Below are 13,549 nucleotides of genomic sequence, written 5' to 3'. Positions count from 1 at the left end.
TCAGGAGCAGCCACACAGAGCCGAACAGATGATTTGTGGAGGAGAGAAGCGACCACATCTCGGTCTTAGAAAAGCTCCCATTTGAGCCAATGTAGAGGCCTGACCGAGTGTGACCCAGGGCCTCCTGTTCCACCTGTAAGTGAGTGAGCTCCCTCTCCGTCCGGATGGTTCTTACAGGGGTCACCAGCCCTGTGTCTGCGAAAAGGAGTGTCAGCCTGAGGTTAACAGGCTCTCCCACAGGTGGGCTGCCCATCGGGGGCAGAGCCGCTCACGCCAGTTCTGGGCCAGGCCCTGGGGATACCACAGGCCCTGCGGAACCTGGCCCTGCAGCCCCGTGCCCACCCCGTGGCCTCCAATCAGGATCCAGCTCTGCTGCTCACACTAGGAAGGGGCAGGTGTGGCCACTCGGCAGAGGGAGGGCAGCGCTACCTGGCATGGTTATTAGCGGATGTGATGACGTCATGCCTGGTCCAGCCCTGGCCCACCTGGCTGCTATTTCATCACTCATGGGTCTGGGAGGATGGCAGGTGGTGAAGGATGGGACGTGGTTTGGGGGCAGGGGGGTTTAGAGAGCTCTGGGATCTGGCAGAGGTTTATAAATAAGTTGAATTTGACAGCAAATCCATCCATCCGCCTCTGTTCCCTGAGCCAGGGCCTCTCCTCAGAGATGCATGGCTCACTGCCGCTGGTTTAGTGAAGATGGAAGGGGAAAATAATAAACGCGTGCTTTCCCCGCAGCCCTGATACCGCCCTGCCCCACAGAGAACTGGTCTCCTCACCAGGTCACTGACCCTGAAATACAGACTAGAAACACCTGCCAGCTAGCTACTTCCAGGAGAGAAATGACAAAGGGACGCAGTGTGTTTACGGCCCGGCACAGCTCCATGCAGCGAATCTGCGGGCTGAGGCCGGCAGGAGCGGGAGCTCACGTTACAGGCCGAGGTCACGGTCTGCCTGAGCCTCAGTTCCCTCGTTTATAGAAAGGGGCTGATGAGTCACTTCCCCGGGCTGCCGTGAGGACTGCAGCCAGCGCAGCACAGCAGACAGAAAAGATTAAAAGCCCACAGGGGCACCGCTGAGGTCATGCCCTTCCGTCATCGGCGTCCTGACCCCGGCCACGCCTGGGCACTGGGCAGCCGGGCCACTCTGCAGGGGCAAACCGTCTGTTCAGCCCAGGGCCGGCCCTCCAGGTGAACTGGCCCCTGTCCAGCAGGCCAGCGGCCACCCTCCTCCCCCACCTGCACTGCCACCTCTCCTTCACTCTGTCCTTGCCACCAGCACAGGGTCTGGCAAGACGTTCTGAGGCCACCAACACCTGCTGGGCAGTGAGTGACTCTGCTCCAGGCTAGGACAGGCCTCCAGATGGGATGGGGCAGCCCTGCCCGCCAGGCAACCAGGACAGACGGTCCCGCTGCCACCCACACAGCGAGGCTGTAAGACGGGGGTGCGGGGGAGGCGCTGCTGGCGGCAGGCAAGGCCCCGGGGGAAGACGGCTTCCAGGGGTGTCCGGGAGCCACGCGGGAGTAGGGTAGGGTGGGAGCTCCGGGGAAGCTGCGACCTGCCCCCTTTGGCTGGAGAGACCCCAGCAGAAACACATGTCAGCCATGGGTGAGCTCAGGGAGGTCACAGAGCCTCTAACATGAAACGATAACTGGACAGGTGAGGGAACCCAGGAAAGTGTCCCAACAGCCCTGGCCCACAGTCCAGGAGGCCTGGCCATTAAACCTTACATGTAAGCTCCCTGAGAGAAAAGTCAGTCTACGGGGAGCACCCATCTGGAAACACCTTGTAGGGTCTGGGGCAGTTTTCTCCCATTATGTTAAGACCTTTCTGTAACACTCATCCAGTGACTTCATGGTTTAAAAAAATAATAATAAAGCAGAACCCTACGATCCTCCCCAGCCCACATCTGCCTTTTTAAATCCCCTCGTGACACTCCTCAGCTTGGGGCCCCCTGCAAGAGGCTGGCCCGCGCCCCTCTGCGCATCCCAGAAGCTCAGGCGCCTGTGCCCGTCAGCCCTTCCCTCGGGTCCCGGGGTCAGCAGGCCCGGCCCAGTCTGTCCTCAGCACAAGCCCAGCCCACAGCAGGTCCGCGCCAGCGCCCCCCGCTCATTCGGACCCCAGCCCGGACGAGCGCCGTGCTCCCCCAGGAAGGGGTGGCCACAGGCACGCGGTCACCACGTACTCCTGCTTGCCTAACTCGTGGCAGCATCCACATCATCTGCACATCGATCTGCTGGCTTGCTGCTGCAACATGAGCTCCGAGGGCAGGCCCCCGACACATCCTGTGCCCCGCGGCACGCCCAGCACCCCACCACGCACACAGGAGGCGGCAGTTAATAAATACATGCCGAATAAAGAAGGAAGTGCAGGGTGAGACTTTGGGTACGACGTCTCTGTACTCAACTTCCTGTTGGTAAAAGGGGGTCTGATGGCATCTACCCCACAGGGTTTCTGGGAGCATCAGAGATCTTAGTTAAAAGCCCCTTGTAAACTGTCGGGTGGTGGCATGTGATGCACATGTACGAACACGCAGAAAGGAGGGAGGAAGGGGACACACACGCTCACACCTTCCTTTCTCCAGCCTTAGCCCGAGGGCCGTGGGATACAGGGCAGCAGCTCCCCGGCCCTCCCAGTGACGTTCTCCAGGAAGGACACCACCCATTAGATGCCAGTGGAAAATGCCAAGTCCCCAGAGGCAGAACAGTCTCTCAGGGGCTCTAAATTCCCAAGGCTGGCTGTGCACCGGAACCACCTGCAGAGCCTTGTAAACATGCACACACCTGCCGTCCAACGCTGCTGTGAGTCCGAGGACTAGGCCTCATCTCCCTGGCTCCACCTGGACCAGGTTATCCAGCAGAACCTGGCCTTGCAGTACGGGGAAGGCAGTTTGGGCCCACTCCTCCCTCTGCCTCGGGCACAGAGAGAACGAGCCCGGAAGGAAGCCCTGCATCCTCCTGGTGGGGCTGTGGCCGCAGGTATGGGAGCCGTCTGCCTGGACGAGGACTCCAGTCCCCAGGGAAGTGGTCCTCCGTGCACCCGGGTTCCATCAGGGCATGGCTCCTGCGTCACCTTGGCTCCTCCTCCTTGACCTCAGGTCCTCCCCCCCTGCCCCACCCCTGCCTCCCAGATTCACTCCTGTTCCATCCGCAGCACCCAGACCGGTCTAGACCCCCATCTCTTCCCTGGTCGCCTGCAGCAGCCTCCTGGGCCGTCTCACTGCCTCCTGTCACTCCCTTCCAATCTGCAGCCTCCCCAGCCACCCGAGTGACCATCCCATCACCTCCCTCTCCTCCAGGGGCCTCTGGCCGGCACTCCAGTCTGGCCACAGCCGGCTCTTCCCCAACAAGGACCACGTACGGACTGGCCCAGCCAGCACCTGTGCCCCGCTCCTCCCCTCGCCCACCTGGGTCAGCCCTGCTGTCCTCCAGCATCAGCTCATGTGCTGCCCTCCTCGAAGTCCCAGCCCTCTGGATCAGCCTCCTTTAAACCATGGTGTCTCCAGAGCCTCCAAACAGATCATAAGTCCTCCAGCCCCAGCCCGGGGTGTGCACGGGCTGGTGGAAGGGGCCGGGGGCTTCCCCCTGCCCAGACGCCCTTCCCCAGGTCCCTGCACGGCGCCCTCACGGGCCTCTCACGTGGTGGGCACAAAACACATGTTTTGTCCCGCGCGCAGAACGGCTCAAGTGTCAGAAGCCTTGAAGCTGTGGAAGGAGGAACCCATACAAGGGCCTGTGTCCCTCACATCAGCAGCACCCAAACCGCAGCCGCCCAGTGGCAGCGGGCAACCGGGCTTGTTCTGCTCGTGCCCAGTAGCACACACGACGGGGTTCTGCTTTCATTCCAGCAGCGCCAAATCCTGGGACCGATCATGTTTTCCTCTTCGCACTGGCTCTGGGAAGTTCAGAACCAAAAGGGGGCCCAGGTGCTGAGTGTACGGGACACGGGAGCAAGTCCACGGCCCGTGCGTTTCACTCCTCCTGCTTCTCCCTTCACCCCACCCCCTCCCTTATTTTTCTCCCCTTAATCCTGCGGCCCCATGTGTCTGCTTCTCTGCCACTTGTAGCCTTTGGGGAAGGAGGCATCACATCAGCAAAGCGAGCATCGAGCGTGGAGAGCCCAGCGGCATGGCGGGCAGACCAGGGTCTGTGGTCGGGGGGCTGGGGTCGCCCGGCCCTGCTCCCAAACCCGAGTGGCGGTGCAGGTCTTCCTCTCCCGGGACCTCTGCTTCCTGGCATGTCCCCTCATCACTCTCTGCCCCCCCCAGGGGATGTGCTGGGCCTGCAGACAGGAGCCTCCCTTTCACAGGCCCCGCCGTGACCCCGCTTCCCTGCCCCCAGGGTCCCCATGGGGAGCTTCTGCCAGGCCCCCTCACTGCCCCTGCCGCTCCAGCCCAGTCATGAGTCACGCGGGGGGACGAGGCGCAAAGGCATTGGGGGCCCAGGGGAGGGGGGGCTTACCTTGAGGACGAAGCCGTCGGGGCAGGCACGGTCATACTTGTACACCTTGTAGACGACCAGGAAGACGACACAGGTGAGGAAGGCCAGGGCAAAGAGCACCAGCACGGACACCTGTGGGCGGGGGCGGGGCCGTCAGCAGGGCTGAGGGGCGGCCACGCAGACACGCCCACACACAGATGCACACAGACACACACACAGGCCCACGGGCCACTGTACACGGGCACCGTCTCCGGAAGGAGGCACGCAACACAGAACCGGCAGGCCTCTGGTGATGAGCGGTCAGCGGAGTCACTTTACACTGGACAACTTTTTGTACCATCTTCGTTTTTTCACCACAAGCATGCATCACCTTCATTTTAAACTAGCCATTTCTAGTATTCCAGGCCTTGCACAGAGAGCTCGGGGTACAGACAGCGATCAGGCCTCATGGACATCGGACACACCATCGAGCTGTGGGCGTGGGCTGCCCTTCTGATGCCGCGGGTCACCACAGTGATGCATCAGCCAACGGCTAATCAGCTGTTCCAGAGACACCCCTGAGCCCTGGACACCAGCCCTGCCCTTGACCTGGGGCCAGCTGAGCAGGACAGACAGACCCTCCCGGGCCCCCATCACCCCCACTCTGGACAGTTTCCTGCGTGTTCAGTTACAGCCTGTCCTCCCCACCCTGGAGGGTGGTCCCCATTAGCATAGGGACTCAGCGTTCTGCACCGTGGCTGGACCACGGGACGTACTCAGTAATGTCGGCAGATGATGCATGACAGCCCATGAGCAGAGTGGGCCAGCGATGGGAGACCTCCCCACTGCAGGGCCTGGGGCACGGGGGACGAAATGATGCTGCATCTGGCCTTGAAGGTGCTCCCTGGCCGCTGGGAGCTGCTGGGCAGGGGCGAGAGCGTGTCCTGGGCTGAAAGGGCGTGCAGAGGCCGCCCCGCGGGTCAGGTCGGGAGGTGTGACCAGGAACAGTGGCACCCAGGCCCCCAGCCCAGCCCCACTACTCCCTCTCTTCTCCCCACACGGCCACCCTGGCCACCGGCCACTGCTGTCCGAGCTACGAGTCCCCACCTCCAACCACCCAGCTCACGCTCACTGCAGCCTGGGTGACACCCGTCCCCTCTGTGTCCCCCACCCAGGGAACAGCCCCTCAGACCCCCAAGCAAGCAAGGAGTCTCTGTGTCACCCCCAAGGAGGCCCTTCCTGCCCATCTCTGCAGTCCGTCCCCGTCAACATCTCTGTCCTCTACCCCCTGTTCTTCCCGTGACCCCTCACCTGGGCTGTCAGGGCTGTCACCCTCTCTAGCCACTCCAGCCTGTCTGGACAACCCGCCTGCACGTGGAGCCTGCGTCTGACAAGGGGACACGGGTGGCGCCACGGCTGCCTCAAGGCCCAAAGCACCCCCAGGGAAGGTGCCATCTGGGTTCTGGTGGCCGCTATAGCACGTGGGCAAGGACAAGACCACCCGGCCCAGGTGGGCAGCCCAGGGAGACCGCAGAGGCAGCTGAGTATGGAGCTGGGTGACAAAGGAGGCTGAATCTGAGGAAGGAGGGGGCAGTGGCCCTGGGGACACGCGGCGGCCGAGGGAGCAGCAGAGTATGTGAGGGGCTTTCTGACAGGGGTGGCAGCCCTGCTGGTGCCCGGCGCCCAGGAGGGGCAGCCAGATTCTGGGTAAGTCACCCAACTCCTCCAGGCCCAGGCTCCTGCCAGCCAATGGCAGTGAGAGGACCCAGCTCCCAGGGCTGGTGGGAGGGTGGAGGGCTCAATGCTGTGCTGCTGAGGACAGCACCTAGGCACAGTGGATGCTCTGGAAGGAAGTGTTTGCTATTGTTGCTGCAACTGTCACCACAGCCATTCCCTTGCTCACTCGGGTCACACAGTTGGCAGATGCAGAGCTGGACTCTCAGCCCAGGCCACACAGCCTCCCCCAGGCCCGCCACCCTATCCTACCTGAGCCCCTCCCCACATTCACCTGACTACTGCTCACCCAAATCTCCCCTGCCTGGGACCCAGCTACCCACTGGTGGCCCCTGGGGGCAGCAAGGTCCACTTCAGCAGCTCTTTCCACAGTCTAGAATAGCAGGGTTGTCCATAGGGAGAGCTGTATTTAAAATAACTGAACTCCTTCGTAACCCTCTACATTTTGGGCATTTGAAAACATTATTCCAAGAAGAGGTCCATGGCACACAACAGGTTAAGAAGCCCTGTTAGAATATGTCCTCCTCAATAAAATATTAGCAAACTGAATTCAACTATATGTTAAATACATGCACCATGATCAAGTGGGATTCATTCCATGGTTGCAAGGATGGTTCCAACATCCACAAAATCAATGTGACATATCACATTAACAAAATGAAGGATAAAAATCATATGACCATCTCAACAGATGCAGAAAAAGCATTTGACAAAATTCAACATGCATTTATGACAAAAATTCTCAACAAGTGGGTACAGAGGGAATGTACATAATAAAGACCATATATGACAAGCCCACAGCTAACAGCATACTCAATGGTGAAAAGCTGAAAGCTTCTCCTCTAAGATCAGAACAAGAAAGGGATGGCCACTCTTGCCAATTTTATTTAACATAGTATTACAAATCCTAGCCAGGACAATTAGGCAAGAAAAAGAAATAAAAGGCATCCAAATTAGAAAGGAAGAAGTAAAACTGTTACAATTTGCAAATGACAAAGTATCTATAGAAAACCCTAAAGACCACCAAATAACTGTTAGAACTAATCAACAAATTAAAGTTGCAGGATACAAAATCAACATACAAAAATCTGTTGCATTTCTATACACTAATAAGTGAACTATCAGAAGAGTAATTAAGAAAACAATCCCACTTACAACTGCATCCCAAAGAATAAAACATCTAGGAATAAATTTAACCAAGGAGGTAAAAGACCTGTACACTGAAAACTATTTATAAGACAGTGATGAAAAAAATTGAAGAAGACACAAAAAAATGGAAAGATATTCTGTGCTCATGCATTGGAAGAATTAATATTGTTAAAATGTCCACACTACCACTACCCAAAGCAATCTACAGATTCAATGCAATCCCTATCAAAATTACATATTCATTTTTCACAGAAATAGAACAAACTATCTTCCAATTTGTGTCAACCATAAAATAGCCAAAGCAATCTTAAGAAGAAGAAAATTGGAGGAATCATGTGCCCTGATTTCAAACTATATCACAAAGGTATTCAAAACAGTCTGGTAGTGGTGTAAAAACAGACACATAGACTATGGAACAGAGAAGAGAGCCCATAAATAAACCCACATGTGTATGGTCAATTAGTTTATGACAAAGGAGCCAAGAATATAAAACGAGGAAAGAACAGTCTCTTCAATAAATGGTGCTGGGAAAACTGGAGAGCCTCATGTAAAAGAATAAAACTCAACCACTAACACCATATACAAACATTAACCCAAGACGGATTAAAGACTTGAACGTAGGACCTGAAACCATAAAACTCCTAGAAGAAAACACAGGTGATAAGCTCCTTGACATTGGTCTTGGCAATGATTTGTTGTATTTGACCCCAAAAGCAAAAGCAACAAAAGCAAAAATAAACAAGCAGGACTACATCAAGCTAAAAAGCTTCTGCATAGCAAAGGAAATCATCAACAAAATTAAAAAGCAACCTACTGAATGGGAAGGAATATCTGTAAATCATATATCTGATAAGGGGTTAATATAAAAATATATAAAGAACTCATAGAACTCCAGAGCAAAAACCAAAGAATCCAACTAAAGAATGGGCAGAGGAACTGCATAGGCACTTTTTTCCAGAGAAGACATACAGATGGCCAACAGGTACATGAAAAGGTGCTCAACATCACTAACCATCAGAGAATTGCAAATCAAAACCATAATGAGATATCACCTCACATCTATTAGAATGGCTATTTTCAAAAAGAAAAGAAACAGTAACGGTCAGAAAGGACACAGAGAAAAGGAAACTCTCGTGCAATATTGGTGGGAAGGTCAACTGGTGCGGTCACTACGGAAAACAATTCAGAGGTTCCTCAAAAAACTAAAAATAGAACTACTGGGACTTCCCTGGTGGTGCCGTGGTTAAGAATCCGCCTGCCAGTGTAGGGGACACAGGTTCGAGCCCTGGTCCGGGATGATCCCACATGCCACGGAACAACTAAGCCCGCAAGCCACAAGTACTGAGCCCACGTGCCACAACTACTGAAGCCCACGCACCTAGAGCCTGTGCTCCGCAACGAGAAGCCACCACAATGAGAAGCCCGTGCACCGCAATGAAGACCCAACACAGCCAAAAATAAATGAATAAATAGATTTATAAAAAAAAAAAAGAACTACCATGTGATCCAACAATCCCACTTCTGGGTATTTATCTGAAGGAAATGAAAAAACTAACTTGAAAAGATGTCTGCACCCCCATGTTTACTGCAGCATTATTTACAATGGCCAAGATACAGAAGCAACCTAAGTGTCCATCAGTGGATGAATGGATAAATATGTGGAATATATATTCAACGGACTATTATTCAGCCATAAAAAGAAGGAAATCTTGCCATTTGTAACAACATGGGTGGACCTTGAAGGCATTATACTAAGTGAGATAAGTCAGACCAAGTAAAACAAATACTGTTCAAGCTCACTTATATGTGGAATCTTAAAAAAAATAAAAATAAAAACTGAGCTCATAAATACAGAGATCAAAATGGTGGTACCAGAGGCAGGGGGGTAGGGGAAACGGGTGAAGGGGGTCAAAAGGTACACACTTCCAATTAAAGATAAATAAGTCCTGGGGATGTAGTATACAGCATGGTGACTATAGTTAATAAAACTGTGCTGCGTATCTGAAAGTTGCTAAGAAAGTAGCTCTTAAAAGGTCTCATCACAAGAAAAAATATTGTAACTGTGTGGTGACAGATGTTAACTAGACTTACAGCGTGATCATTTCTCAATCACACAAATATTGAATCATTCTGTTGCACAGCTGAAACTGAAATATTGCTATATGTCAACTACATTTCAATTTTTTTAAAAAGAGTATAGGGACTTCCCTGGTGGCGCAGTGGTTAAGAATCCGCCTGCCAATGCAGGGGACACGGGTTTGAGCCCTGGTCCGGGAAGATCCCACATGCCACGGAGCAACTAAGCCCATGCGCCACAACTACTGAGCCTGCGCTCTAGAGCCCGCGAGCCACAACTACTGAGCCCGCGAGCCACAACTACTGAAGCCCGCGCGCTTAGAGCCCGTGCTCCGCAACAAGAGAAGCCACCGTGATGAGAAGCCCACGCACCGCAACGAAGAGTAGCCCCCACTCGCCACAACTAGAGAAAGCCCGCGCACAGCAACAAAGACCCAATGCAGCCAAAAATAAATAAATAAAATAAATAAATTTTTTTTAATTTAATTAAAAAATATAAAAAAGAGTATAATCTCAAGTCTTGGAGAGACGTGCATCCTTAACCTATCCCTTGAATCAGAAGCCACGTGGAGTTTGGTTCACAGCACCCCATCTGTTTAGGTATAAAAAGAACCCCCCTCTCTCCGCAGGACCACGGGGAACCACCTCCTCGGGGCCCTCCTCCTGGAACATGGCCTGGGCCTTCCATCCAGGATTCCTGGGCCCGATGGCCGAGGAGCTCACAGAACTGAGAAATAAGAACACGACAGTCCCCCGAGCAGCCGAGGGAGAAGGCAAAGGAATAGATCCCCGGAGAGTCAGCAGGAGGCATGGGGCATGGCAAACCCCAGCCCCCAATGGCGGGCTGTCCCACTCCCCCTCCACGCCTCGGTGAACCCCGGGCCTCTCCCGGGCCCCAGAGTCGGCTTGGAGCTGGAGAGCACCGTGTGGGGAGTGGGGGGAGAAATGTGGGTTCACATCCCCTACATGACATGGGGTCCCCTGCAGTCACCACGGCCCGAGAAGCGAGCCGCAGGCCTTTCCAGGAAGATCCCCAACCGGCTCCGAACTGGATCCCGGCTCTGCCACCCGCCACCTGTGTGACGAGCAGGTGGCCTGCGCATCTTGTCTCTGAAGAAGGGACAAGGCCTCACACTCTTACACGTTTATCAAGAGAATGAAAAGCTATCAAGGGCTCGAGAGCATGTTGCCAGCCCCACGTGCTGCACCCCGGTCAAGGTTGAATTGTGCCCCGCCCCCCCCCCAAAAAAGTGGAAGTTCTAAGCCTGGCACCTGTGAATGTGACCTCATTTAGAAATAGGGTCCTTGCAGGTGTGATTCAATTAACTGAGGTCATCGGGTGAGCCCTAATCCAGTATGACTGTGTCATGAAAAGGGGACATCTGGACCCAGAGGTGCACGCACATGGCCACGTGAAGACGGAGGATGGAGTGATGCACCTTCAAGCCACGGAAAGCCAGGGACTGCCGGCAACGCCCCGCCCCGCCCCAGGAGCCAGGAGGAGGCAAGGAAGGGTCTTCTCCCCTGGAGGCTTCAGAGGGAGCACGGCCCTGCCGGCACCTCAGTCTTGGACCTCTGGCCTCCAGAACCGGGAGACGATACATCTCTGCTGTTGGAGTCCCCCAGTCGATGTACTTTGTCCCGGCAGCCCTAGCAAACTAACACAGCCCCTAACACCAAGGCTGTTTTAGGCCCTGAGTGGTCAGCCCTGGCTCACCTCCCCTGAAGGTCACCCTTGTCCCTTCCCCAGCATGGCCAGACTGGCGGCCTTCCCTCCTCCTCACCAAAGCCCTGGCCAGGCCCGCTGCCTCCCGGAGGGCTCTGGAACGTGCCAGCCTCTCTGGACACCGAGAGCACATGTGTCCCCCATAACCCAGTATCTACCATTTCCTGAGTCAAGTGAAATGAAACTCTGTCCCAGTTTGGAGAGTTTCATGAACCTCCCTCACCTCCCACCCCCATGAGACAACTAAGAATATTCCAGAACAGAATGTGAAATCACTTAGCCAGACATACGTGTTTCCTCCAGGCCCTGGGACAGGCCATGGCTGTAAGCACCCTGGAGAGCCCCGATCGCCCGAGGCTCCATCTCTCAGCCAATTCTGAAACTCTGGCCGAGAGACAAGCCACCATCCACTGCCCAAGGTGTGTCAAGGGCCTGGGTTCTAGGCCTGCTCGGCCAACACACGCAGTGACCCTGGAAAGGGCATCTGTCCCCTGACCCTCGGTCCCCTCTCAGCTGTGAAGGGCGAGCACCCACATTTACAGTGGGGAGTCCGGGAGACCTGGGCAGAGCAGCCCCTCACTGAGCAACATAAGGCCCACTCCCTCGGGGCTGCGGCCTCAGAGCAAGGAAGATGCCTGGAGACCATCAAATCCAGCACCTTCCTGTACACGTGACGGAGGCCCAGCCACTGAAAAGGCAGCACCTTCAATGGGAACAACGGGACGCCCAGGTGGCCGAAGAGCCCGGGGCGCACACAAGAGGAGGGGCGGCCGCCACCTCAGTGACCCGACCTGAGCACAGAAAAGGCCCAAACAGCGCTGTGTATTAGAATCACAGGAGCCTCCAAGGATCCCGATACCCGGACCCCAGACCGGGAGACCCCGACACCCGGCCCCCAGGCCGGGACACCCCAACACCCGGCCCCCAGGCCGGGACACCCCGATACCCGGACGCCAGACCAGGAGATCCCCATACCCGAACCCCAGGCCGGGAGACCCCGACACCCGGACCCCAGGCCGGGAGACCCTGACACCCGGCCCCCACGCCAGGAGACCCCGACACCCGGACCCCAGACCGGGACACCCCGATACCCGGACCCCAGGCCAGGAGATCCCCATACCCGGACCCCAGGCCGGGAGATGACTAGGCCAAGGGAAGCCGGCTGATACCCTACAGGTATCCAGGTCCTAATCCCTGGAACCTGCACATGCCACTTTATATGGTAAAAGGGACTCTGCAGACATGATCAAGTCAAGGATCTTGAGATGGAAGATTATCCTGGATTATCCAGAGGGGCCCTCAGTGGAATGACAGGCGCCCTTATAAGAGGGAGGCAGAGGGCGAATCTGCCACAGAGGAGACGGCGATGGGAAGACAGAGCCGAGAGAGATTGGAGATGCTGTGCTGCAGGCTTTGCAGGTGGAGGGAGGAGCTGCAAGCCAAGGAATGCGAGGCGCACACCTCCAGAGGCTGCAAGAGGAAGCACAGCAGCGAGACTGATTTAGGACCTCTGGCCTCCAGGACTGTCAGAGAATGAAGCCACTCAGCTGCCCCAGGAAACTAATTCACCTCCTTGCAAGCCCATCTCCCCATAGACCGAGCCCCTGCGGGCAGGGCTGAAACCACACAACAGGCAGAGGGAGAGGAGTGAATGAGTCAGTGGGTGGATGCAGCTGGCAGGTAGCCCATCCCCCAGGGAGGACTTACAGGGCAGCCCTTGGGTGCCAGGAGCCAATCCGGAGCATCTACACATCAAGTGGAACATAAATTCAGTTTGCTGGGTTTTATTAAGGAAATGATCATGCACAGGAAGGGGGCAGGACCCCGGGCAGCTCTGCCCTCCAGGGGCCCCTGGAGGCCGGGACCCGGGTGGACGGGCAGTACCCAAACCTGCCGCTGTCCTCTCCGGGCGGGGCTGTGGGCCTGGAGGCCAGGGATGAAGGCCATGGAGGCCCTTGGTTGGCGGAAGGGTGTTTCCTTAGAGGCAGGGCCTTTGTTTCAGGGCCGACATCTCTATCAGGCACACAAAACCCAGTGCTGGGGCCCGCGATGCTTTTAGTGACCCCAGAAAATGGTTTTAACTTTTGCTTAAAAACCAGAAAAAAAAATAACGAATCCAGCCTGGATTATATTCATCTTTAGTCCAAGACTGTCATAAGACGTTCTTTTTTTCTTAAGGCGGAAAGGGCCCACAAAGGCAAAAGCGCCTTGGTCCCCAAGGCCCTGCCTTCCTCCATCGACGGAATCCCCAGTAGCTGGTGGATGCTCCCGGCCACCACGGAGTGACCTTGGCCGGCAGGGTCAGCCCTGGTCTCTGCCGAGTGGTGTTAACTCATCACAGCACAGAGTGAGAACCAGGAGGGGAAGGCGGGAGCAGAGGCCAAACCCCCCATGCGGTGAAGCGGTCCAGGAGGGGGTGTCTCATCTAGAAGGATGGGGAGCGCTC

General features: G+C 55.8%; 1 protein-coding gene across 1 annotated transcript in view; it reads right to left on the bottom strand.

Moving 5' to 3' along the window:
- NSG1 (neuronal vesicle trafficking associated 1) overlaps window positions 1-13,549 on the bottom strand; it is a 31,157-nt gene that overhangs the window by 4,486 nt on the left and 13,122 nt on the right. The window contains exon 4 of the mRNA XM_059923341.1: window positions 4,461-4,571. Within this exon, the coding sequence (XP_059779324.1) occupies window positions 4,461-4,571 (111 nt within the window). The remainder of the gene's footprint in view (window positions 1-4,460; window positions 4,572-13,549) is intronic.

Source organism: Balaenoptera ricei, chromosome 5 (assembly GCF_028023285.1).
Source record: "Balaenoptera ricei isolate mBalRic1 chromosome 5, mBalRic1.hap2, whole genome shotgun sequence".
Taxonomy (NCBI): domain Eukaryota; kingdom Metazoa; phylum Chordata; class Mammalia; order Artiodactyla; family Balaenopteridae; genus Balaenoptera; species Balaenoptera ricei.
The sequence above is the reverse complement of the archived record's forward strand: the minus strand, read 5'-3'. Positions and strand labels throughout refer to the sequence as shown.